This window comes from Oryctolagus cuniculus, chromosome 18 (assembly GCF_964237555.1).
Source record: "Oryctolagus cuniculus chromosome 18, mOryCun1.1, whole genome shotgun sequence".
Classification (NCBI taxonomy): Eukaryota; Metazoa; Chordata; class Mammalia; order Lagomorpha; family Leporidae; genus Oryctolagus; species Oryctolagus cuniculus.
This window is the reverse complement of record NC_091449.1, coordinates 33377075-33403922: the sequence shown is the minus strand read 5'-3', so window position 1 is coordinate 33403922 and position 26848 is coordinate 33377075. Positions and strand designations below refer to the sequence as shown.

The following is a 26848-nucleotide window of genomic DNA, read 5'->3' as shown; positions in this document are numbered from 1 at the left end:
GCTCCCTCGCCCTGTGCGCCACCGCGATGGCCTGTTGGTGCAGCCTGAGAACTCACAGGCTGTCTCTGTTCTCTCTTGCAGTTGAAGAGGGGGAGGCCTCGGACTTCTCGCTGGCCTGGGATTCCTCCGTGACCGCAGCAGGTAAATGGCCGGGCTGGTGGGCGAGCGGCTGGGGGACAGGGACTGGGATGGGGGTGGGGGGTGCTGGCCGCGGACTCAGAAGCCACCCAGCTGGTTGTGGAAACGGTGTGGTTGCATCACGGTCCTCTCTCCAGTGCAAGCTACCCCGTACTGCACAGTTTCCCATCAGTTCCATATGGCCTATAAAATCCGTTACAGACGGAGACTCGTACGCCCGTGTTCTCCGTGTGGGCGCCACTGGGTGGGCGTGCCTCCCCCATTGCTCAGGCCTTGCAGCTCCCTGCTCGGGGCACCGCTGCACCCTGGTTCCAGTCTAGTTGCAGACAAGCCACTTTCGTTAGGCTTTGAAATCAGAATCCTTGGCTCTCTCAGGGCTGCAGCTCTCATGCCTCGGGGAGGGGTGGTCACAGGACACCCAGAGTCAGGGCACTTGTGCTTGCCACAGAAGCTCCTTCTCTTCTGTGCCTCAGTTTCCCAGCTGGAGAAGCAGGTGGATGAATGAGGTCTCTCTAACTGTAATATTCTGTAACTTCCAGCTTGCGATTAGAGCTGGATTTGGGGTCCTTGGAAGCTATGGCGTGGGGGCTACGATGCGTCCAGCTCCCTGTCCTACAGGCGCCAGGTTCCCTACTTGTCCCCTCCTGTGTCTTGTGCTGGGCCTTGCCCGGGATCTGACCAGCTCCCTCTGGATTCCTCATGCAATAGGAACCCAGTCTTGTAGAATTTTTTTTCTTAAGATTTATTTTATTTATTTGAAAGGCAGAGCTATGGTAGGGGGTGGGGGGAAAAATCTTCTATCTGCTGGTTCATTCCCCAAATGGCTGTAACAGCCAGAGCTGGGTCAGGCTGAAGTCAGGACCCAAGAGCTTCATATGGGTCTCCCATGTGAGTGCAAGGGCCCAAGGACTTAGGGCTTCCTCTGCTGCTTTCCCAGGCTCATTAACAGGGAGCTGGATAGCAAGTAGAGCAGCTGGGACTCGAACCAGCACCCGTATGGGATGCTGGTGTGGCAGGCGGCAGCTTATCCCAGTATGCCACAATGCTGGCCCTATTGTAGAATCTTTTTTAAAAGTTTATTTAATTATTTGAGAGGCAGAGTGGCACAGAGATGGGATGTGGGGGAGGGGAGAGAAAGAGAGAAAATATCTTGCATTTGCTGGTTCACTGCCTGCCGCAAATATCCACAACTGCTGGGGCTGGGCCAGGCTGAAGCCAAGAACCAGGAACCCCATCCGGGTCTCCCACACGGCTGGCAGGAACCCAGGTACCTGGGCCGTCACCTGCCACCTCCCAGGCATGGTAGCAGGAGGCTGTGGCTGGAGTGTGCAGTAGCCAGGACCTGCAGCGGGCACTCCGATGTGGGATGCAAGTGTCCCACGTGGTGACTTCCCCGCTGCACCGTGATGCCAGCCCCAGCCTGTGGACTCTTACGGTCTGGGGAGTGCTGGAGTGGAATCCCCGCTTCTACCTGTGGCACCTGGCGTAAGAAGAGAGATTTGCTCTGGGTCAGTATTTAAAAAATGTGTTTTTAGGCCTCAAGCATATGAACATTTTTGTTAGTTACCTATTTAACATGATTTTATAGACATTTACTACTTACTAGGATGCGCCATTAATTTGTCTGAAAACACTGAATCAACAAGACAACTGTCAAACAGTAAAATTCAGGAAAGTTTTCAAGAATAAGTAAAATTTGGGAAATGCTGGTGTCGACTGGACAGAAGGGGAGTCAGCTCTCAAACCCAGGTCCCTGGATTCCCTGTCCAGGGCTTGCTCCAGGCTTAGGCACGGCTGCATCTGCAGGGGTCCTGGTCTTGGTGACAGGGGCCCCCTCCATGGGGAGGGGCCTCGTCCGACCCAGAATGGTAGGGAGTGCTCATATTCGAGGGGGATGGAGTCTAGGGCCGGGCCGGGCCTGGAGTCAGCACTGGGTAGGATCGGAGGCTGGGGGAAACACAGTGAGGTTGCAGAGTTCCATGTCACAGCAGCCCAGGCCTGCTGGCCGGGGTGGGGTGCGTGTGCTCGGACTGCCGCCAGGCTCGGGAGAGGATCCCCGCGGTGCCCCCAACCCCAGACCCAGCCCGGTGTTGTATATGTGAGGCCCCCTCCCAGCTGCTTTCCCAGGCTGCTGTGGGCCACGAGGGCAGAAGGGACGAGCCGGGAGGGCCAGGCAGTGGCTGTGGTGGATGGAGAGCACCTTGCTGGGCGGCACAGCACCCAGGCTGCCTCCCTAAGCTGGTGGCGCATCTCCTGTCCGTCTGCAAAAGGCCCCAGTGGGAGCTCTGCCTGCTTGCAGGTCTGTGAGTTCAGGGCGGGGTGGGGGGGTGGTTGGGGCGGGGCGCTCAGCCTTCGGGCCTCTGGGAGGCCCTGCCTGGGAGGGGCGGCCCTTGTGGGATCTTCCCATTTCCAGCCAAGAACTGAGCGTCCCCTGCATGCAGTCTGGAAGATGCACACTCCTTGTGGGCCCCCTCTGGCCTCGGGGGACTTCATGGCTGTGGTTGTTCTTTGGATTATCTGCTCGGTGAGGGGAAGGGGCCGTGGGGAGCCCACAGCCAGCCCAGAGGTTGTTTTTCCCTTTGCCCCCCTTTCTGCTGGGATTTATATAGTGAATGCACGAGGTGAATTTTCCTTCCCAGTTCTGTTGGACTTTGGCTATTAAAATCAGCTTGTGTTTCCCCAAGCAAGGGACTTGTGTGAGCCAGCTCCAATCCTGGGTGGCAGGACAAAGCCAGCGTGCGAGGCAGCCCTGCAGACAGGTGATGTGGCTTCACTGAGCATTTCTGTGGGATGTGGGGGCCCGGAGGGGCCCTGCACCTTCAGCGCCTCCCCACCCCCCAGCACAGCTCTGGGAGGCGGGTGTGCGTTCCGGCAGCCGCTCTGTGAGCCCTCTGGGGACTGGCTCGGGGCGGCCATCTGGTGGAAGCCAGGGCCAAAGGCTGGGTGAAGCTGCTTTTGTCTAATACTTTTCATCAGACCGAGGAAATGTCACTTAGCCACATCAGAGAATGGGGACCGGTGCCAAAGAAGATTATGGGGGGAGCAAAACCTCCCCAGCCACCCTTGGCACCATGGCTGCCACTCACCATCCTGAGTTGGCGGCCAAGGGAGGGAGGCTGGGAGCAGGATAGTAGCCGAGCCACGGTCCCCAGCCTGGTGGCGCTGGAGTGGAGACTTGAACCTGGGTCTTCCCAGAGAAAGCCACAGCCTGTGGCTTAACCTGCTCACTACGTGGTATCGGGAGGTGGAGAGCTGAGAGGAGGCCTGAAGCTGTGGCCATCCAGGCGACGGCAGGTGGCCGTGGCCGAGCGTGCTCTCTCTGGAAGGAGGGTGAGAGCTGGGAGGTGGGGCCCGCCCCTCTTCTGTGGGGAGCCAGCCGGCTGAGGAGTTGGCTTTGCATGTGTCCGCGCCCTGGAGCCCTGCGCCCCAGCGCTGGGAGTGTGATGGAGAGCTCCAATAAGGCGGCACTCAGCCCTGGCCTCCCTCGGCCTCCCCTGCTGGGCGGACCCTGGGACTGCCTGCCCTCAGGACCGACCCGGCCTGCTCCATCCGTGCCCTCGAGCTAGGGCCTTGACAGTGATGGAGAGCTTGGTCTGCCTACAGAGAAGGGAGCGATGTGATGGCCTGGGGAGGGGGCGTGCGTGGCGGGGGTGGGGGGCGCCTGGGCTGCTGATGGCAGAGCCCTGGGAAGGAGCACTGCTCTCAGAGTCAGGAGTGGGTTGCTGGCAAACCCTCTCCCGCTGGATTCCGATTTTCCTTACCCATAAAATGCAGGCGGGGTGGGTGGGGGCCGGCCCTTCCAGAATGGTTTAAGCTGGATTCACCAGTGTGGGGTGGGGGGGCACAGTTGCCTCTGGGCATGCAGGGGAGGTGTGCAGATGCATTTTGTACGGGATCTTGGGTCATTCGTGGGTCATCTGCCTTGCCATGGTGACTGGTCAGACTCTCAGGAGTGTGGAAGTCCTGTGCAGATGGGCGGTCCCCACAGGGTCACCTGAGGCCTGCGGCTGGCGCAGGGGAGTGTGTAGGTTGGGGAGGGCTGAGCTCCACGGCGACACAGCCCTGCTCAAATGGCAGCCACCGCTCCGTCCCACTGCTGTGTTGTGGGGGGACAGGGCCCCAGAATTGCCAGAGCTTCTGAGTTCTTAAAAGAGAAGCCAGAAAGCTGGGTTTTCTTATGAAGTTGTCTGATGTAAAAGAAAACAGCAACGCCTGTCTTTTTAAAGTGGCTTCATTGAAGTGTGATTCACACATCATTCAATTCACCTTTTAAAGTGTACAATGCAATGGCTTTTAGTAGTTCAGATGTGTGTGCGCCCCTTGGCACAATCAAATTAGAATATTTTTGAAAATATGTACTTATTTAAAGATAGAGTTACAGAGAAAAGCGGGAGAAAGAGAGAGAGAGAGAGAGAGAGAGAGAGAGAGAAAGGTCTTCCATCTGCTGGTTTACTCCCTAAATGGTGGCAATGGCCAAGGGTGGGCCAGGCTGAAGCCAGTAGCATGCAACTCCATCTAGGTCTGGCATGTGGGTGCAGGGGCCTAAACACTTGGTTTGTCTTCCACTGCTTTCCCAGGTGCATCAGCAGGGAGCTGGGTTGGCAGCAGAGCAGCCGGGACTCAGTCGGGATGTCGGCGTCACTGTGCCACAGTGCCAGCCCCAGAGCAGGGACTGGAACCCAGGCAGCTCCTACGTGGATGCATGGTTTTGGCCGCTCAGCTGCAGCCGGCAGACCTACCTGAGGGAGAGGCTCCCAGAGACCTGGGGAGGGGCATCAGCTCTGGGCCCAGGAGAGTGCTGCATCAGGTGGGGGGAGTCTGTACAAACACTTTGCAAACAAGCTCTTACTTATTTGAGTGACAGAGAAAGGAGACAGATATATATATATATATAGAGAGAGAGTGCCCACCAGCTGGTTCTCTCCCCAGACGCCTGCCATGGCTGGGACCTGGTCAGGCTGAAGCTGGGAACTCAGTCCAGCCCCCCGCATGAATGGCAAGGGTCCAACAACGGGAGCATCACTGCTGCCTCTCAGGGTGTGCATTAGCTGGAACTGGGGGCTGGGGCCAGGGCTGGAACGCAGGCACCCTGGTAGGGGATGTGGGCCACGCCTGCCCCTGGGAGGATGGTGAGGAGACCCCGTTCTCCCAGGCGCTGCTGGCAAGAAGAGGAGGTGCACATTCTGGAGACGGCCAGGCCTGGAAAGCTGCTCAGAGACCCTTCCCACGTGGGTGTGCGCTTAGGGGTCATTTTCATGGGGAGGGGCCTATGGTCAGGCTCTGGGACCTGCCCGAGATGAGACTCATCATCTGGGGTTTTGGGGGCTCCTTGGGAAGGGTGCTCTGAAGCCGCTCAGTGTCTTATGGGTGCGGGGTGGGATGGGAAGTGTGGCCAGGGTCCCCATTCCCGGTCAGTGACAGCCCTCGTGCCCCGCAGCCCAGGATGGACTGTCTGCTGACCCGGCCTTTAGCCATGGGGAGTGGAGGCCGCTCGGCCGGGTCCAGCCTGCCCTCAGTCTGCCCGCCCCACTATGCCCGTCAGCGCCCAGTTTGTGGCTGCAGCTGCGTCACAGAAGCTCACCCATGGCCGCTGGCATCTCCTGTTCCCACTGCTTGCCTGCTCCCGGCCCCTCTTCCAGCTCTGCTCCTGTAGAAGTGACCTTCCATCCAGAGCAGGCCTGGGGTCGAGGCCACCGTGGGCCAGCACCTGTTAGACCCGAGTTTCGTGTGATCCTTGGACCCGTGTCACCATCTGCCTTAGTGCCTGGCCCCAGGTTCTGGAGTGCACGGGAACTGCTACTGTGGTTCTCTGGAGCCGCTGGGGACAAGCTGTCCCTTGGGAGTGACGCTGGCATCCCATATTGGAGCGCTGCTTTGAGTCCAGGCTGCTCTGCTTCCGATCCAGCTTCCTGCTAATGCACCTGGGAGGCAGCAGACAATGGCCCAAGTACTTGGGTTCCTGCCACCCACGTGAGACACCCGGATGGAGTTCCGGGCTCCTTGCCTTGGCCTGGCCCAGCCCTTGCTGTTCCAGCCATCTTGGGGAGTGAACAAGTGGATGGAAGATCTCTCTCTTTCTGTCCTTCCCTCTCTTTCCCTCTGTCACTCTGTCTTTCAAATAATGAAACAATTCTTTTAAAAACCCATTCCTCTTTTGCACCCCTAGTGGGCAGCTTTTCGGCCTTGGCCTTGTAGCTGCCTCGCAGGGAGGGTCTCTGGGTGCTTTTTTTTCTGCTTGGGGGTTTTTAGTTGGGGTTTCCGGCACCTTCTAACTCCTTTCAGTTCCCGAACCAAGGCCACAGAGACTGTCCCTCTCCCTGGGTCCTTCCTTGAGTGGTCCCCGTAGGGGAGGGTGCCATGTGGTTCCCATGGCTGTAGCAGCCCGTGCACCTGGTGGCTCCAGGCCGGCTTGGCTGGTGCCGGCCACCTTTTGTGCTTGAGCCCCAAGCCCCTCATCTCCCTGATGGGGACCTGGAGGCATTTTAAAAAGAGCAGAAAAGTCTCGCTAAGTCTGTGGTGAATTTCCCCGCATTTTAAAGACTTATGAAATGCATTTTTATATGTGGCCAGCTGGGGAGCCTCTCATTAGCTCGGCTGGGGAGTCCGTGGGGAGTTGGGCTAAGTGGAGCCGGGCAGGCTCTGGGTAGGAAGGTGTGGTGGTCCTGAGCTCGCTGGGGGAGCGTGGCGGGCATGCGCCGGCTGCTTGGCGCCGTGGACCCCCGGCCAGGCTGGCCTGGACGGGGCCTTTGTCAGAGCTGCTCCCCACTCCCGCCCCCAGCACAGGAGGCCTCAGAGCCTTCAGGTGGTGGCTCGAGCCGAGAGGTGGCCACTTTGTTACCATGGTGAGCAGTCCTCGAGGTAGGGCATCTGGGCCACGTGCAGGCACGCACGAGTGTGTGTGAGAGAAAGAGTGTGTGCCCGGGGCCCCCACGGCCCAGCCTTGAACCCAGGGGGCCCTGGTGCCGTAGCCTGGGCCCCCCGGGGGTGGCTTGGACCAGCTTTCCAAGGAGGATGTGGTGTTTGCTGCCCGCCCTTTCCTCTGGCTCCCGACCAGCCTTGGGCTCCTGTTGGGCTGCGCCGTATATCACTTCCTCTTTGGTGTGCACACATGTGTACAGAGTCCTACACGCCTGTGCACGTGTGTGCTCCGTCCTCCAGTGTGCCAGAGCCCAGGCGTGTGTGTGTGTGTGTGAGAGAGAGAGAGAGAGAAGAGAGAGAGAGAGAGAGAGAGAACAAGTGTGCAGCATCACTGACCATCTCCCCGGCTGCTGGCTTCCCTCCCATGGAGTTGGGCTGGGCTTCTGCTTTCCACCTTCTCAGGAAGACTTGGGGTCCCTCGGTGCAAGGGACTCCAGCTCGTTTCTCTCGTCCCCAGCCTGGCGCTCAGCAGGTGCCGTGCCCATGGACTGTGGCTCCTGGGAGTATGGTTGCCCGGCTCCTGGCCCAGTGGATTTGGGGCTGCCCACCCCAGGGAGCTCTCTTAGGACTTCCCAGGGAGTTGTCAGTGTTGCGGTTCTGGAGAGAGTAGGGTCAGCTGCCCCAGGACGGGAAGGGTCCCCCCTGTGATGGTGGATCCTGTGGGGGGCATTGGAAGTCAGTGGGTCTTTGGTGACTTGGAGCCTGGCCATCAGCCACCGACAGGGCCAGGCGTGGGTGTGGGCATGGAGCTGTGGGTGAGAGGATTTGGGAGGAGGGGGGCATGACCTGTCTTGCTCTCCTGTGTGCCCAGCCTTGTGTTGCTCCCTGCCGTGGACTAGGGTGGTGCACCTGCAGCCTGCGGGTGTCTGCAAACCTGCCCATCTCGTCAACATGCAGATTCCGACTTGGCAGGTTGGGGTGGGCTGAGACCTGGAGTTCTTGAAAGCTCCAGGGTGGTGCTGGCCCCCAGACCCTTGCCTGCTCCCTTGGCCTTTGCTCTTGCTGGGCCCTCTGCTATGAAGCTCAGCCTAGATGACACCTCCTACGGGAAGCTTTCCAAGACCGCCCTGCCATAATTGTAGTGTTTTTTTTTGGTGCCCCAGGGCCTGCCTGATCCTGGGCCCCGTGGCCTGGCCTGCCCTCTGCCTGGCTGTGCGTTCTCCACGTGCCCCTTTGCCTGCTGCTCTGCTCTCTCCGTGAGGCTGATGACCGTCTCTTCCCCTGCGGTGTGCCCTGGGGCCCAGCCCTGGCTGACGTGTGAGTGGCAGGTCCCTGGCAAGTGGTGACCCCGGTGCGGGGCACCACCTCCTCAGCAGTCCAGGGCCAGCTTTATGTTGGCTTTGTGAAAAGCAAAGCCTGGGTTTGAGGTCTGGAGGCTTGCTGACCCTGCGTAGGTGGCTTGACTTGGCCTTCTGAGCCCTCGCCTGTCATGGGGGTGCAAATCTGACTTCCAGGGCCCCTGTGAGGATTCCACAGGGCACTTAGCAGCTCGCCAGCTGATACCCAGTGCCCTGCACCTCTGCTCTCGCTGGTGACCAGACATGAAGCAAAGCTCTGAACTTGCATCTGTGTGGGGGACAGACAGGGCTCAGGCCAGCCCTGCCCTCTCATCACAGCTCCCTGTCCTTGTCCTCTGTCTCCGGGCTTAGCCACAGCGGGCAGGGCAGTGTTACAGTCATCCATGGGGCAGTTTGGGGGGGGACCCCTCTTGCTCCTGCTGACCCTGGCTGGTGGCACGTGGCTCGCTCTGGGAAAGGCTGGGTGGAAGGGGGAGTTGCTGGGAGGCGGGCAGGTGGCCCTAGGGTCATCACGTGGTTGGGCTCCTTCTCTGGGTGGGGCTGGAAGCAGGGCCTGTGCAGCTGTGGGCCAGTGCCCAGGAGGAAATGGCCAAGTCGGCCTGACTGTGCTGCCTGGCTGCTCCGGGCTTCCGGGGTTGACGCTCTGCAGGGCGCAGCTCCTGGCCTGGGTGTGGTTCATGCTGCATCAGCTAGTGTCCTGTGGTCATCTGCGGGCAGCCCGCTGGGTTAGGCTGCTGTCTTCTCCACTGACGCTCCCTTCAAATTCCCAAGTGTGCAGGCAGGTGCGTGTGGATGTGCACACACACACACACACACCCACCCCATGCTTGGCCACCCACACTGATCATTCTTTTTTTTCCTTTGTCATGGCTGATTGCTTTAACTGCTTTAAGTGTAGTTGGTGGTGGTTAGCACGTCGGACTGATACTGAGTCTGGTAAACTCACTGTATTTCATTTGTGTTCTTCAGCTTCTCCCGAGCAAGTGAGTACCTTGCACACCCCACCAGCCTGTGGAGGCAGGGGCAGTGCCTGTTTAGGTCATTGTTGCATCCTCGGTAGCTAGTACTATAATAAACAATAACACTTAAAAGATCATAGCCGTCCGGCGAGCGCTCGGCGCTGGGCAGGCGGCTGTGGATCTGACATGCCTGTCTCGCTTGCTTGGCGTTAACCACAGAGCAAGGGGGGATGTTTTCTCATTCCCATCTCACAGATGTGCAACTGAGGCCAGAGAGAGAGAGACACTGGTGTAGTGTTTCCCAGTGACTTGGGGTTTTGTCTCAGTCTGAGGCCACTTTCTGGAGTAGCTAATTCACACTGCCTGGCACTCGCTGGGGACTTCCTGCGTCTTTGTGGAATGAAATGCCTTGGAATGTGCTAAGAGCCCTAATGAGGTCATGGTCAAGACACACCACGAGTGGCCGCCCCCAGGTCTGTGTGGGAATGAGCACCTGATGATGGAAGCAAACCTGAGAGAGGCCTCAGCGGTGCCACGGGACCTCACAGATTGGTGTGCACCGCATGTGCACACATGTACACGCACACACAGACGCAAGCATACACTCACGGTCACACACTACACCCTCACACGTAGCCCTGCACAGTGCACACAGACACACATACGTAAGGAAGTACTGTGCACAGTGTATACATGCACACATGTAGGCCTTCACATACATGCCCCCACAACACGCAGATGCGCTAACACGCATTTACATACATACATGCGCACCCACACAAAACCACAAAACCCTTTGAACAAAGGAGCACGCACACAGCTGCCCACCCCCTACACCTATGCAGGTGTATGCAAACCTTTCTCGAATGTGCGCAGTGCATGTGAGCCCATGCAGGGTCGTGCACACGCATTCACCGTACGTTCATGCACACCTGTGCACCTGCCAACGAGCCAAGAGAAAGCCCGCGTGGGGGCAACGTCTGTCCAGGCTCAGGCCGGGGCCCAGGCCGGTGTGCTGGCTGTCAGGTTGTCTCCTCACTTTCCATTTTCTTTCTTCGCTTTCTGTGTTTGGGCCTTAGGGCCCGAGGCATTGTCTGCAACCAAAGCTCCACACCCCTGCTGTTGGGCCCAGTCCTGGGCTTACTGGCCCCCCAGCACCCATCTGTCTGTCGCCTGCCTGGTCTGCTCTGGCCCGCATGCCCCGCTTCCTGCCTCCCCTCCCCCCAACCAACTTGGACCGAACTGCATTTTCCACCCTGCACCTGCCACTTTAAGAGCCCAGGGGCCTGGCAGGCCTGTCCCCAGGGTCAGGGCTGGGGGAGGCTGGACAGCTGCGGGTTGGGGGAAGCTTTGTTAGCTCCCAGAGGCCTCTTGGAGCTCGGGTAATGCTGGGGAAACTGAAACAAAGGCCAACAATGGCCTCCTTCCCTCCCCAGGCGGGTGGCCTCAGAGCGGGGCTGCCTGGGAGGCCTCTGGGGGCCCCTGTTATTTCCTGTGCTGGCTGCGGGGCTCCTGGCCAGCTTGGAAGTGGGCAGGAAGCTGGGCAGGGCAGCGCCTCCCCCCCCCCAACCCCCCGCTGGGCTGGCCAGAGTAGCCACTGCAGGGAGGGGGAGGGGGAGGGGTAGGGGGTCGGTATGGAGTCAGCCTGCCTTGCTCAGGTCTACCCAGGCTCCCCAGGGTAGGGAGGGGGGGACCTGACCCCTCTCCCTGCTGACCCCTCCCTGCTACAGACCCCACCTGCTCCACCCTCTGCACTGAGCGCCTGTGTCTCAGCTCCCTGTGGAGTGAGGACAGGGACAGGCAGGAGTGTTTTCATGATTTCATGATGATCAGTTCATGGATTTGGGGGTCCAGCTCCAGGAAGCTTGGATTTAGCGCTGGGGCTGGGGTTATGTTGCAGGTCAAGGTTAGGGTTGGGTTTTCCCAGCCCTGAAGACTTGAAGACGCGAGCTGCGAGTGTGGGCTTTGAACAAAGACCCCGACAGGCTGTAGTCTGTGCCTCGGGCCCACCCCCAGGTTGTCCGTCACATTGCTGTCTGGGTCTGTATGTGGCGCACACGAGGCCACTGTAGGGTCCCAGCGAGCATGTGAAGCCGCCCGGCCTGACAGATGGAGCCGTATCTCAGAGTGGACTTGGCAGAGTTAGGGCCCCTTCTCGGGCCTCTGTGCCCTGGGCTGCAGAGCGGGGGTGCTGAAGCCCTACTTGTGGCATGCGTGTGGGGACAGGTGAGAGAGCAGATGCCCAGTGGGCAGCACCCTGCCCAGCACGCGGCCAGCACCCAGTGAGAATTAGTGGAAGGATGGGGGTGGCGACATGAGCAGTTGTGTGGGAGACCCACAGTAAGGGTCAGGATGAAGTCGAGCTTCCTGGTAGCTGAGGTCAAAAGAGAAACAGGATGAAGGAAGCGGGGCCGCTCTGTTGATTCACATACCTGGGACAGGCCGACGTGCCTGTGCCTGTGCCTGCACGGGCAGCCGAGGGCTTTATAGTGTGGGCCCTCATTAATCACTGAACACACACAACACTCCCTCGCTAACGGTTTGGCACATGGTACAGATTCTGCTTTCGCGGGCTGCTTTCTGAACTTGGCGTTGGAAACAGCACTCAGCGGCTAAGAGCACGTACAGCCGCGGAGCGGCTCCGATCGCTTCCCTAAGTGCCTGGTTAAATGCCGTTACCTGGAGAGCCGCCGGTCTGCCAGGGGGTGCTGGGAGGCTTCCAGAGACTTCTGCAGCCTCCCTGGCCTGCCCTGTGTGTTAGCACTGTTCCTCCCCAGCTCACGGCATCGGGGCAGCCCCGCCGCCCCTGCCTAGACAGCTGGGCTTGAGCCGTGCCCACCCTGACAGTATTTTGCAGGATTCTTGTCCTGCCGCAGCTGATCTGAGTAAATCCAGCTGCCCAGAGCGGGTACAGACAGGGAAACCGGACCTCGAGCTCAGGGCTCAGGGCTGGGGCTGATCCTGATGCAGGATCTTTGCGTGGAGCCCGTGCCTACGTGCACACAGGCACCCCTGAACACTCTCGGGTGGGCCCACTCCCTGAGTTACAGCCTCCTTTCTGTCTCTCACCCCCCCCCCACCATGCCCAGGGCCTGCCCAAGGCCACCGGGTGGCCGGCCCCCTGTGGGGTTTCCATGGTGAGCTGTCCTCTGGGGGCCCTGGGTGGGACTTTCCGTCTGGGTGGAAACCTGACCCCAAGGCCCAGGCTGGCTCCGAGGGGAGGAAATGCCTTCCCCAGACATGGAGAGAGAGAAAGAGAGAGAGGGAGAGAGAGGTGGCTGGCCTGGGATTGCAGCCACAGGCCTTGGCCCTAAGGGGCCTGGGGCAGGGCTGCTTGTTGGGAAGGGCACAGCAGGCAGGGGCACAGCCACACACGGTGGGATGGCTTTGGGGGCCGGGTGTCACGTGCCCCTGCTGTTCTGCCCCTGAGGTTCTGTGTGTGTGTGTGCCGGTGTGTGCAGCGTGGGCCCACAGAGACCTGCCATTCGGTCAGCCGTGGGTAAGTGGCGGGGACAGGACTTGAACTTGGCTGTCCGTCCCCAAGGCCCAGGTGCTCTCTCCAGCAGGCGTTACAGGTGTTCCCTCGTCGAGTGCTCGGTACCAGTATCAGACCTGTTTTCCCTCTGTGAAGCTGAGGCTCAGAGAGGTTAGGGTGTTGCCCTGTGTCACCCAGCAGGTTTCTGTCAGAGCTGGTTACAGCACACCGCCAGCACCTTGTTGGCAGCAGCGTGTGCGTAGTCAGCGGCCGTGATGACCAACTTAGATATGTACATGTGCCAACGAACGGGGCAGTAACAAAAGAGGGTTGGCAGGGCCTGGCTCACTCTGGCCCATGGGGCCCCCCTGGGGCTGCCGATGCAATTCTTGGGGTTTGAAGTGTTTCTCTTTTCTTATTTTATTTATTTACTTCTGTTTGTTTGAGAGACAGAGTAGAGTCAGAGTTCTTCCATCTGCTGGTTCGCTCCCTGTACAGCCACACCAGCTTGGACTGGGCCAGATCAAAGCCAGGACCCGGGAGCTCCATCCGGGTCTCCTACATGAGTGGCAGGAGCCCAGGCTCTTGGGCCATCTTTAGCTGCTTTCCAGGTGCATCAGCAGGGAACTGGATCTGAGTTGGAGCAGCTGGGAGAGTTGTGATTGGGGTGGGGGCGTCCACAAGGTCTCCTGGGAGATACCCCCTGCCCCGTGCCTTCTGTCTTCAGTCTGACGCCCTCGCCTGTGTGTGCCTGTGTCCCCTCCAGGGGTCCTCTCGCTTCCCTCCCCCCTGCTCTCAGGCTGCAGGTCCTCCAGGGCCCAGGGCCCAGCCCTGCCTCTGTGCAGCCTCGCCCTCTCTCCCGGGGGTCTTCCCTCTGCTTGAGCACCGGCCTGCCATTCTGGGTCAGTGCAGGGCCACACTCTCTTTCCCTCTGGGCCCAGGGCCTCACTGTCCATCTCTCCCGGGACTGTTTCCTTCTCTCCCTTCCTCCCTGGTGACCCAGCGTGAGGCTCGACCTGGTCACAAATGGACAGTGTCTCAGGGCTTTGTCACCGGGAAGTTCTGCTTAATGTCTGGCCACCTTCTCAGCGGCTGCTGGATGAGCCGCACTGTTGCTCTCCCAGTGATGGCTGGGAGCCTGCGGCGCCGCCACAAGGGGCCCCAGAGGCCCATTCATTCATTCATTCACTGTTCCTGGCGCAAATTTTACAGAGCACCTACTATGTGCTGGGCACGGTTCCCAGTGATGAACAAGACAGGCAAGGGCCCTGCATGCCCGGAGCTGGCAGTGTGGTGTGGAGATGGTAAATGAAGACACACGGAATCTGTGTTCACTGGGAGGAGACCAGCGGGGGCCAGAGAGGAGAGGGTGATGGGGAGGAGAGGGCTGGCGCACGGGGCAGCCAGAGCGGTCTTGGAGTTGAGGAGGGGGCCTGGAGCCACGCAGTGGGGCAGAGTCCCCCAGCATGGGGCAGGAGCCCAGCAGGTGAGGGGCAGCGTGGGGAGGGTGATGTCGGGGACAGTTCATTCGGGCCTGGGCCTTTCCCTGGGAGTGGGTGCAGAGCCGGGGGATTCTGAGCAGGGAGGCACCAGGTCTCGCTCTTTGGAGAGCAGAGATGGCTGGGCAAGCGCTCCTGGAGGCCGGCACTGAGGGCAGAGCCACAAGGAGGCGGCTGGAATAAGGTGTTGCTGTCACAGGTGCACCTGCAGGCTTTGCTGCTGCCGTGGACATCAGGGGTGGGAAAAAGAGAGGGACCTAAGGCTCCTCTGGGGCCCTTGGCTGGCACCGCAGTGTTACAGCTCTGGGTGTAGTGGGATGTGGAGCAGCTCGGGGGCTGGTGGTGGGCTCAGGAACCAGCTTGGCTTAGGCAGTGAGAGGTGCCTGTGGGTACCAAGTGGGCGCCTGCGGGTATGCCCGGGCGATGTGATGCATTTGGGCATTGTGAGTGCGTAGCTGGCACCCACGGCTGGGACAGGTGCACCTACGGTGTGTGTGTGGGGGGGGGGCAGGGTGAGCACTGGCAGAGAGCAGGACCATGAGGTCTGGGGATGAGAAGGGAAACTGAGGACCGAGAAGGGGTGCCAGGGAGATGGAGGAAGAGGGGGAAGGGGTGGGCCCAGGGAAGAAGGCCTTGCAGGAAGGAGGGGGCACCCTGCAGGTGCAGCGCTGCCCCCTGGGGCACCGTGACCTTGAGGGGAGCAGCTCCTCTTACAGATGTGGCACAGGAAGGAGCAGGCCGGCGGCGGCTCCCACGCTTAGCGGGAGCCGGAGCTGCCGCAGCAGCTTCGCATGGAGCCGTTCTGGGCCGAGAAGAGATGGGGTTCAGGGGTTAATGAAGTGAAGTCTCGTCTGCAGACGGGCCCGTGCAGGGGCGTCCCCATGGCCGGTGCAGAGGTGGCGTCTGGGCGCCCAGCTGCGCGCGAGCCCTCGGTGCTGGAATCGCCCGCCTCGCCAGCCCGTGGAAGTGGGCCAGCCGCACCTCCGTCCCGGATTAGAGGGATGTGTCATGGATTAAAGATCAAAAATGTTAATTAAGAAATGGTCTTTTCTAATAAGATGCCTTCAAGGGCACAGGCCTGACGAGGAGGGGCTTTCTCATTTTGGCAACACGGTTTCTGTTGTAATGAAATTGGTTCTCAGTCAGCGGGAGGACCCGGAAGCCTCGCCTTAAAGATGTCTCCATCCAAATTAATTAGCAGTCAGCCGCGAAGGGCCCAGCGTCAGGCAGGCGGCCGACGGGAAGGCCGCGTGGACGTGGGGGCCTTTCGCCTGAGTGCCGGCGTCTGCCGGTGTGTCGTCCTCCATGTGGTGTCTGCCTTACCTGTTCCTGGGGGGCTGGGGCCCCCCGACTGTCTCCGGGCCCCGGGGGATGAGGCATGGTGGGAACTCGCTGTGTGACCCTGGGTTACCCCTGCCCCTCTCTGTGTCTGCAGTTTATTTTCTGATCAGTTGTCTATGGCAGTGAAACCTCTCCTTTCTGCCTCCTTGGAGCAAATCGATCCATTCTGTCCTCCAAGAACACTCCGTGTGTTGTGGTGAGGTCACTCCCATGGCGGTGGTTTGGTCTCTGTGCGCCTGATCCGGCAGGTGCCTTGGCTCATTCTGGGTTCAGTCTTCCCAGATCCGCCCCCAGGTCCAGGCTGTTGGGAGGTACCCAGGAGGACCCTGTGGCCTGATGGTGGGCCCTCAAGGCTTCGCGATTATCCGTTTTGAGACCTCAGCCTCATCACTGGGCTCCTGTGGCCTTCCGTCTCCTCACCTGCTACGTAGCAGGAAGGGGGCTCGTTCTGCAAAGCGCTGGGCCTCGGAGGGCGAGGGGCTCTGTGCTGAACGGGGATGGCGTTCGTGGCTGGGTGTTGGCCCCAGACAGGGCCTCCTTGGAGCCGGCAGCCTCCCCGCAGCCCAGCCCCAGCCTGCCACGTGTCGCATACCCCAGGGCCCTCCAGGGTGGCAGACCTTGCTTTCTAAGAAGCCAAAGCACAGGAGGGTCAGTCGGGGCTTGGGGCCTGCTCTGCAGGTTTCAGGAGTCGGAAGAGCGTGGGAGCAGATGCCCAAAGGGGGCTCCGCACACTGGCCGGCGGCAGGCATTACTGATTTCGTTGTAGGCACACGCACACACACACATACACACACATGCATATACACACACACACGTGCATTTCTGTTACTTTCACACACATAACATGCATCCACACACGTGCGTGCAATTCTGTTACTTCAGTTGATATTTGTCTACAATTGCACTGTGTTTTATGTTAAGATCATGGCTTCTGCTTTTTCTGGCATCTATCTGCTGTACATTTTCTCTGCATTTTACTTTTTTCCCGTTTATGCATTTTTAAAAAGATTTCTTTATTTATTTGAAAGTCAGAGTTACAGATAGAGAGAGAAAAAATATTTCCCACCTGATGTTTTACTCCCCAGATAGCCGCAATGGCCAGGGCTGGGCCAGGCCGAAGCCAGGAACTAGGAGCTTCTTCCAGGTCTCCATGTGGGTGTTGGGGGCCCAAGCACCTAGACCATCTCCCACTGCTTTACCCAGGCCGTTAGCAGGGAGCTGGATCGGAAGTGGAGCAGCCGGGTCTCGAACCGGTGCCTGTATGGGATGCAGGTGCTGCAGGTGGTGGCTTTCCCTGCTACACAACGCCAGGCTCCCCATTTATAATTTTTTAGAAGCAGTATGGTAACAGAGATAAAACATAAAACTGACCATCTTAACCCATGGTGAATATACACTGTGCACCGTCAGCCCCAGAACTCTGCTCCGATGACACGCCAGCTCCCCACCCCGGCACCCCTGTTCTGCTCTGTCCCCGTGAACCTGACGGGGCCTGCCCCTCTCTGCCTGGCTTGTCACACTTAGTGGCGTGATGCCTGTGAGGCTCCTCTGTGTCGCAGCAGCAGGTGTCGGGACCGCCTCCCTTTCCAGGTGAGTCAGCGCCCTGTGTGTCCCGACTTCTCATCCTGGCCGAGGCCCCGTGTCCCTGGGATGCAAATGCTTCAAACCTCATCCCAGCAACTGCGCGGATGGTGGAGAGGAAGTAGCAGGGTGAGCTGGGCTGCCGGCCGCTGTCTGGTCCGTGACTGGCAGCGCCAGGGAGCCGGGGACAGGGTAGCCACAGACCTCTCAGAGAGAGAACCCGAACACAGCAATCAAGACGCACCTCCCACCGCCACACCCAGGTGTCGGGTGAGTCCTGCAGACATAATGCCAGGGTCGAGAAGCTGTGCTCAGCAGAGCACGTACTGACCACATGCGTCCATTTATGGGACAGTCAGCATCGCGTGTGGGACCCCACCACAGTGCTGGCAGTGCCCTATGTCTTTTTTTTTTTAATTTTTTTTTTGACAGGCAGAGTGGACAGTGAGAGAGAGATAGAGAGAGAAAGGTCTTCCTTTGCTGTTGGTTCACCCCCCAGTGGCTGCTGCAGCCAGTGCACCGCGCTGATCGGAAGCCAGGAGCCAGGTTCTCCTGGTCTCCCATGCGGGTAGCACTTGGGCCACTTGGGCCATCCTCCACTGCACTCCCTGGCCACAGCAGAGAGCTGGCCTGGAAGAGGGGCAACCGGGACAGAATCCGGCACCCCGACCGGGACTAGAACCGGTGTGCCAGCGCCACACAGGCGGAGGATTAGCCTAGTGAGCTGCAGCGCCGGCCTCTATGTCTTTTTAAAAAAGTTGTTTATTTAACTTATTTAAAAGGCAGAGAGACAGACAGACAGACAGAAGACATCCTCCACTTGCTGGTTCATTCTCCAAATGCCTGTAACAGCCAGGGCTGAACCCACCCAAAGCCAGGAGCCCGGAACTCAATCCAGGTCTCCTTCCTGGGTAACGGGGACGGCTGCCTCCAAGAGTGTTTGTTAACAGGAAGCTGGATCAGAAGCAGAGCCAGAATTTCAACCCAGGTGATCCCGGCTGCTCCACTTCTGATCCAGCTCCCTGCTGATGCGCCTGGGAAAGCAGTGGCAGATGGCCCTAGTGCTTGGGCCCCTGCACCCACGTGGGAGGAGACCCAGAAGAAGCTCCTGGCTTCTGGCTTCGGCCTGGCAAGCTCCAGCCATTGCGGCCATTTGGGGAGTGAATCAGTGACTGGAAGCACTCTCTCTCTCTCTCTCTCTCTCTCTCTCTCTCTGCTTCTGGCTGTCCCTCTCTGTGTAACTCTGACTTTCAAATAAATAAATGTCTAAAGAAGAAGAAAGGACGTGAAAGGAGACACGGCATTTGGATTTTGGAGATGTGGCAGTCGTATGTCTAACAGTTTTGATGGTAAAATGTTCAGGGCTGACCTTGGTGCCGTGCGCGTGGCCCAGGCAGCCTGCAGGCTGCTGCTGAGGCTGGGGAACCAGGGGTCCCGGCCGCAGCTCCCAGGGCTGGAGGAGTTGGGAGGGTCTGTGTGTGCCCCTGCATCCCGAGGGAGAGAGGCCGCTCACCGTGCACTCTCCCCACCATGCTCAGAAAGCAAGGCTCGGGAAAGGGTTCTGGGATGAGGTCCGGGGCTCCCATCTTGTCATCTGCCTGGCTTGCACCGAATCGCTTCACCCGAGGACGCAGAGACGGTCACCCCCTCCCCCCGCCCCCAGTCATTGGAGAGCAGCCACGAGTTCTTTGAATCCTGTGAAGGGCTGGCACCAGCTGCAGCATCGGGGGCTCTGTCTGTGCCCCCCAGGGCTCTCGCAGCCAGGGGTCCTGGGGAGGCCTGGGAGGAACAGATGCTGCTCGGCCCATGCCCTCCGGAGGGCCCACCTCCTCCTGGGCCGACTGGTGCCTGTGCCCTGGCTGGTGTGATGCAGGATGGGGGTAGGGCAGTCGGTTCACGGCCTCTGCTGACAGCCTGGCGGTTTTAACACAAGGCTCCGACGGCACCGAGTGGGTCTGGGTGTGCATTGGTTCACCCGTTCACTCCCTCGTTAGACTTTGAGCACTGCCCCTTTGCTGTGTGTGTGTGTGTGTGTGTGTGTGCTGCTTGTGATTAGCCAGGTCACCAGAGCAGAGGAGGGGCCGGTGCCCAGTCTCAGCACCCACTGTGCGCCTGGCAGGTGCGTGTCGTCACATGTGCTTGCAGCTGTTTCACAAGGTAGGGAACGAGTTTGCGTGGCCGAGGCTTTGTTGCTCAAGCTGAGGCCCACAGCCCGGCGTGGCCCTCCTCTCCCGGGCGCGTGCTGCAGATGCAGGACCCAGGGCCTCTCCGCAGACCCGTGGAGTCACAGCCTACACTTGAACATGTTACAGGCCACACAGGTGACGTGTGAGCAGGCTAGTGCCAGCTCCGCCCTCAGCAGCTGTGATAACCGCGCCTCACCAAGCCTCTTCCAGGGCCAGCACCCAGGGTGCCATGCGGGTGATTTGGGGGAGACGGCCCTTGGTGGAGGCAGCAGACATGGAAGTGGGTTTGGAAAGAAGTCAGTGGAAGTGGAATGGCCTCTGCTCGCTGCCCAGGAGATACTGTCCTGCCTCCCAGTGCAGGGGGAACACTTTTCCTTGGAGTGTCAGTCAACGCCATGCCCCCTCCTTTGAGAAGCCCTCCCTGATTGCCCTCCCAGTTGGGGGCTGCTGCTCAGTGTGTTGCCTGTGCCCTCCTCCTGTTGTCTGGCTCGTGTTTCTTGATCCCTGCTGAACGACAGACCCTGGGCTAGTCTCTCCCATTCTTCGCATGGTTCACTTTGTTCACCCATGCAATTTTTTACAAATATCCTGCAGACCCACTGTGTGCTGACCTGGCTTCAGTGCTGATACAAGGGGGGCGTGGTTCCCGAGCCCCTGGAGTGCCCTTCACTCAGCAGTCACCAGGCCCTCGGGGCACAGTGTGAGAGGGATGCTCGCCCCCAGGGAGCTCCTGGTCGGCTGGGGAGTGGTGACCAGAAATCGCTCTTGAGAACAGGGCCGCGGGCGGTGGGGCCCCCTTGTGCGCAGAGAGGGGCGCTTCCTGTGCAGTCCGAAGGAGATGGAGTTGCACAAATCGGGACCACTCACATGGAATGTCGGGCGCCCACCTCCTTCCCCTGTTCCAGAGTCTGGGGGCGTTAGGTGAAGACGAGCTTGGTGGCCGGCGGCGGCCCTGGGTGGAGGCTTGCGCATGCGCACTGGCAGAGGTGCAGCTCCGTCCCTGGAAACGGCCATGACCTGCAAAGTGCAGTGGTGACCCAGAACAGGCTGCGTGCTGTTGGCGTCTGCCGCAGTCGCTTTGTCCCCTAAGAACGGCAGCACCTGCTCCATAAGAGGACCCTGGGCTGGTGCGATGTCACCGTCCAGCCGCCCTGTGCGTGGTCTGCACCCCCTCCAAGCAATGGCGTTGCGAGTGTTCCTTTCGTTAAAATCTGTTCATTGTGAAACGAAACACAGATGGGAACCCCACCACATACATGTGGGGCTTCGGGAGATTTTAGAAGGTGAGCGGTTTGAGCCCCCTCCCAGGTGTGGAGGGAGCTCCTTGCCAGCCACCCCCAAGCCCACCCAAGTCCTCCCTCCCTCTTCTTCCAGAACTAACGACTAGCCTGGCTCTTGGGACCATCACGTCCTTGCATTTCTTTAAAGGGCTCTTACCCATGTGGCAGGTGGAGGTGGGGCAGGACGTGCCTCCCACATAGCAGGTGTCCCCTTGAAGTCTGAGGGTGCTGGGCAGGCCAGGAAGTTTTAGGGCTGCCCAGGGAAGAGGCTCCGTGGTCCTGAGCCAGGGTGATGATGGCGGGACTGGGCCAGCAGTGTGGAGGGGTGGAGCCGCTGGACAGCGCCGCGTGGGGAGAGGAGCAGCCGCTGTCCCTCTTTATCTGACTCGTTTGTAATGATTTTGGGGAAATGGATGTTGTAGCACCTGCTGGGACAGGTGAACCTGAGTTTGCAGTTGGGGCCATTCAGAGCATGTCTTTGATGCCAGTCCTTTTTTTTTTTTTTTTTTTAAAGATTTTATTTATTTATTTGAGAGGTAAGCTACAGACTGAGAGGGAGACACACACACACACACACACACACACACAGAGGTCTTCCATCTGCTGGTTCATTCCCCAGATGGCAGCATTGGCCGAAGCTGAGCTGATCTGAAGCCAAGAGCCAGAGCTTCCTCCGGGTCTCCCACATGGGTGCAGGGACCCAAGGACTTGGGCCATCTTCTGCTTTCCCAGACCATAGCAGAGAGCTGGACTAGAACCGGCACCCATATGGGATGCTGGCGGCACAGGAGGAAGCTTAACTTAAAAATGCCATAGTGCCGGCCCCTTTGAGGCCAGTCTTGATCAGAATGGCCGGGGAGTGCTTCCTGCTGAGCGCTGCTTTCGAGCCCCCTACCCAAGGGGGATTCAGAGGCGAGTGCTCAGGCGTGTGGCTTGGCTTGAGTCCGGCTCGTGGACGTGTGGTACATGTTAGAAGTTAGGGACAGGAGAGTCCTAGGGAGAGGGCGCTGGGGATATAATTGAACAAGGACCACGCAGTCCTTGCAGGAGCCTGCAGGGGCTCCCCACAGCCCAGAGACTTCCTGCTAGCAGGTGCATGAGAAACCCCATCCTCCAGCAGGGGTGGGGTCCCCTGGGAGCGGATCTCTACGCAGGGGATAGGACAGTGCTTATGTGGCACTCGTTACAAAGACAGCAAGGGGATGGGATCCAGCCCGATGCGAAGTTGAGTGGGAGGTGAATGTCCTAAACCTATGCAGGCCTCTAGAGCACACTGAACCCCAAGGAAATGCTCGAGCTCACTTACAGACACACCTGTGGTGAGAGTGTGTGTCCCGCCTTTGGCATGGAGGGACGGATGGGATGGCCTCGGGCCCGGCTTTACAGTGCAACAGGAAAGAAATGGCCGTTCCGGCCCATGCTAGCGAGTAAGTGGGTAAACACCAAATGGCACCCAGGCCACGCAGGCTGGTGACACGGAGTGGGAGCCCTCGGCTACCTGCCTCTGGAGGCTGGCCTCTGGCAGGAACTCTGTCTTCTAGGACGACGTTGGCTTCCAGAAAGTCCCAGCTGCGCGGACCCCGGTTCTGAGGCCTGTTCATGACCACCCTCCCTGCCCCACCTGCTGCCCCCCTCCCACGTGAGCCCTTCCTCATGCTCCCCAGCCCTGCCGCCTTTTCCAGCGCGCCCTGGGAGGTGGTGACAGTGGCACCTGCCTCCCTTCCCTGCAGGTTCCCGGCTGGCTGTGGACAGCCTACAGGAAGAATGTTGGAGGGGGTGTCCTTTTCCAGGTAAGCGCGGAGCTGGGCCAGGTGGTCTCGGGGCCCCTCTGGCTTGGAGCGCCCCCGGGAAGGGTGTGGACCGTCTGGTGGGCAGACTCGCCTGGACCGTGCCAGAATCCGGGTGCTCCTTGGTTGGCTGACTGCGGGCCTCTGAGGGGTCTGATTCCGTGTCCGTCGGGCAGGGCCCAGCTCCCCCTAAGGCCATCGTCCAAACTCTTGATTATTGTGTTGCCCTGATTCTAGGCTGTGCATTTTGTTACAGTCTAACATTTCTGAAATTGGGAAGCATTTCAGTGTCCGTATGTAGTTCAGCAAAACGACACCGCCTCCCAGGAGAAAAGCTATCATTACGCGGCTGGGGTGTCGTGCGCTCACGGCCCTTTGGACCCCAAGGGGCGGTGGTTCCTAGTGCTGGGCCGCCGGGGCTCACGTGGGCTGCCCTCTGGGTTTGGACAGGGAGCTCTGGCCCTTTGTAAGTCAGCCAAGGCCCCCCGGGGCTCCTTCTTTCCCAGACACACGCGAAGAGAGGCCACCGTCAGCAGTGGACAGCACGTCTGTACTGGACGTTGAAACTTCCCAGTCAGCTCTGGGGGCCCCCCGCCCCTGATTTTAAACAAGCTCCTCCCTCCCTCTCAAACCTTCACTAGCTCCCTATTGCTCCTACCCTGGCTCCAGGATCATTATTTCTGCCTCAACCAGCCCCTTGCCCGGTTCCCTTCCTACCTTTGCAGCCTCTCCCGCGAGGCAGGGCCATCCCCGGGTCCTCTTGGACCCACCGAGAGCCTAGGACAGGGCCCGGCAGGGGACAGGCATTGCAGCAGCGTTTGTGGCCTGACGTGCTGATGCTCCTGCAGCCCAGAGCTGCAGTCACCGTCCGTGTCGCCTGGAGTGGCAGGAGAGAGTCCGACTCTGGGAAGGGCTCATCCGGATTAGGGTTGGAGCCCACTACACTTTACAAAGGGTGCGTGGAGGGAGCGGGGCGCGGCAGAGCGCATTTGTAAACGAGGGTTAATTAGAAGTCGTCCCGATAGCCGGTGCTTCCTCAGCAGCAGGCAGCGTGTAAATAAATCTAATTTCCCTGCAACCCCGCTCGTCACAAGCTTAATTACCGCAGCCACAATGTGTGCATGTGTGTGTTTTTTTCATTAGTGGGAGCGGGTCATTATTAGCCCTGTCTGAGAAGAATGATGATGAAGAGCTGGGATCCACCCTCGATGGGCGTCCTCGGAGAGCCGAGAGGAACTTTCCGTGTGAACCAAAGACTTGCCAATTACGGCGGGCGGGCGGGCGGGCCGGCCGGCCGGCGGGCGGCGTGCAGGAAGCAGGAAGCGGCCACGCAAATTAGAACGAGGCGACAGAAAGGGAAAAAGCAGGCGTGCGAGCGAGCGAGTGGCCGGAAGGGTTCTGGGAGGCTCAGTTAATTACCGCGTGCAGGACGATCTCCTCCTGGGGGCTGGACCCTCTCTCCCTCCACCCCCAGTCTGGTCACTTGCCTGCCCAGAAATCTTGGGGACCCGAGAGTCCTCCTGGGCTCCAGAGAGCTCCCAGCCACCTCTTTTCCCTCCCCTTCCTGCTGGGTGGGTGGAGGGGGCCGCTTTGTCGGCGCCGAAGGGCCTGTGCTGGAGGAGCGTTGCAGGGAGCCGTGTATTGTTCTAGTCAGAAATCAGCTACCACAGAGGAAGTGGAATCCCAGAGTTCCGGTTGTCTGCAGGAAGGGCCCTGCCCAGGGGGTCCTGGAGCCAGGATCTAAGCCCATTCTGCCCGGCACTCCGTGCACATTGTTGGCCAAAAAACTTTTTCTTTCCTGTGGACCCTCCCTCCCCCTCCTTCAGTGGTCTGAGAGGCTGCACCTTGTGGTGCTGACAAATCTCCAGTGATTCAGAAACGAGGGCGGCTGCAGCTCCGAGCGTGGCTGTCCTTGTCTGTCCAGCAGGTGCACCGGTAGCTGGCTGCTCCCCACCTGGCACCCGGCCCTGGGCACAGGGCAGATCCGACCGCTTTCAAAGTGGGAGAGAAGCTGGGAACCCCGGCTCACCCAGACCCCTTCCAGTACTGGGGGTCCCCAGCGTGTGTTCTCCTAAACTCTGCTTGGATGCCTCCAGGGACGGGAGGCTCCTCTCCTTCCAAAGCAGCCTGGACCCTATGGCAGTGCTGATGGCCATGTCTCCTAGGCAGTTAGCGAGTGCCAGTAATTACTTAGTTGAACAGGTGCGTTGAGATCCTGCTGTGGAGCAGTGACCCGGGATGGAGCTCTCCTGCCCTCCTGGAGCCCTCACTGTGGGTCGGGAGACAGTGAGCGACAGATGCATGCAGTAAGGGAGCTACAGGAGCTGTAAGTGGACGGGGCTCGGGAGCAGGGGTGGAAGCTTGGCAGCCCTCTGGGACAAACTTCTACTTTTTGGACCTGACTTAGCAAAGCTACCTGGCCTGGCGTCCGCCCAGGTGTGCTGAACGGCCGATTCCCCGCGCCCCACCGGGGCCTGGGCACAGGCTCTGCTTCTGCATGCTGGTCGAGCGTTTGCTCCGGTGTCCACTACCCAGGGAGACCTTTTCTGATGGCCAGAGGGAAAGCCGCCTCCTCGCCTCTCGCAGCTCCCTGTTCTTTGCATCGCTTCTGCACACTCCGCTGTGCGGGTTTCCCCACCCGAGGTTTCCTGGCTGCTGTATTCCTTGCTGCTTCTGGTGGATTTTGCCAGCACTGTTGACGACTGTGTCCCCAGCCCAAGACACTCACTGCCTGGCAGGCGGTAGGCCCATAATTACGAGTGGGTGTGTGGGTGAGGACGCCTGAGGCACCTGCTGGCTCTCTGTCTCACCTGGCGACTCCTGCACTATTATCCGCCCATTTTCCAGGAAGGAACCAAGGCTTAGTAGTTAACTTCGGGTCACTCAGGGGTGCACCTCGAGCCTGCCTAAGGACTGACTCAGGCTCTCAGTTGGTGCCGATGTCTTGGGACTTCCAGAGCAAGCCTGCTCTGTGCCCTGACCACCCATCAGCATCTGCACGCTGCCTTCCTGGGCTCGCTGTTTAAAGGAAGAGATGTTTGGGAAAACATCCCAGGCTGGAGGGCCCCGGGATGCTTCCCCTGCCGGAGGGCGGAGGGCCTGGGCAAGCTGTGTAACTGGGTTCTCTCAGGAAGGCCTGGTGGGGTGGGGGCTGTGACGGATGCCGCCCTGCCCCCTGCTGGATGCACTTGCTGCTGAGGTCTTTGGGAGCCACTGCGACCCAACCTTGCGGGTTCCTGGGTTAGTGTCTCGGGGCGGGGGCGGGGGTGTTTCATGGTTCAGCTTTCTTCTCCTGAGGTGGATACCTCCACACGGCCAGGACAGCCTGTGTGGTGGGGGTAGGTGTCCCCAGCTGAGCTGCTACTCTTTTATTTTTTCAAGATTTATCTATTTATTTGAAAGGCAGAGTTACAGGGTGTGTGTGTGTGGGGGGTGGGTGGGACAGAGATATGTCCCATTTGCTGCTGGGCTGATCCGAAGCCAGGAGCTTCTTCTGGGTCTCCCATGTGGGTGCAGCAGCCCAGGGACTTGGGCTGTCGTCCACTGCTTTCCCAGGCACATTAGCAGGGAGCTGAATCAGAAGTGGAGCAGCTGGGTCTTGAACTGGTACCCGTATGGAATGCTGGCACCACTAGGGGCGGCTTTACCCGGCTGTGCCCTGTGCTGCTGTGGGATCTTGGCCCCTCTCTGGGCTGCAGGGCAGTCCTGTGGAGGCAGCACCTTCATTCTTGCCAGGGCTAAGATTTAGTGCTTCAGGGGTTTGCTGGTCTGGCTGTGGTCGCGGTGGGGCCTCGTGGCGCTCTGATGTTTGCAGTAAGCTTTGACCTCACGGCGTTACCTACCCCCAGTCTTCTCTAAGCACGTGACCCGTCTTAGCTTCAGGGTTTATGCCTGGCCTTCAATCAGATATCTGCAGGGATTCCAGGCTCCCAGAGGGGTTCTCTCCTAGTTGCTTCCTCTTTGGGGATCTGATGGCGTAGGCCGTCCCAGGCCCTCCACTGCCATCAGACACTCTGGCCTCCTCCCCGATCTTGGCATGGACCGATGCCCGTCACCTTGGGTGCCTGGGAGGCCCTCCCTTGCCTTCCTGGAGGAAGCTGCCCCCAAGTCCCTACCTGTTAGCTGTTTTTCACTCCAGACCGGCCTGGAGCTCTGGCCGTGTGTCTGCTGCCTCCTTCCCTGCTAGAGATCAGGTGTCTGTGAGCGGCTGCCTGGCGAGGTGTGGTGTCTCGATCCATGTTGCGTGTGCAGGTCTTAAATGCTTCTGCGCCTCTCTCCTGCAGGGGCTGGGAGGGTGGCGCTGAGACCTCGGCCCTCACTCCTGCGCCTGGCAGGTGCGTCTTTTGCCACTGCGCTGGCCGAGAAGGAGGAAGGGCCCTCCGGGAA

General features: G+C 59.6%; 1 protein-coding gene across 3 annotated transcripts in view; it reads left to right on the top strand.

Annotated features, from left to right (window-relative positions):
• ZNF423 (zinc finger protein 423) overlaps positions 1 to 26848 on the top strand; it is a 328940-nt gene that overhangs the window by 64128 nt on the left and 237964 nt on the right. Inside the window, exons 2-3 of one of the 3 annotated variants that reach the window (XM_051833899.2) lie at positions 82 to 141; positions 22406 to 22465. In XM_051833899.2, the coding sequence (XP_051689859.1) occupies positions 82 to 141; positions 22406 to 22465 (120 nt within the window). Of the gene's footprint in view, positions 1 to 81; positions 142 to 20387; positions 20679 to 22405; positions 22466 to 26848 lie in introns of those variants that run through there. The other 2 variants (XM_070063168.1, XM_051833900.2) reach the window with 2 other exon arrangements.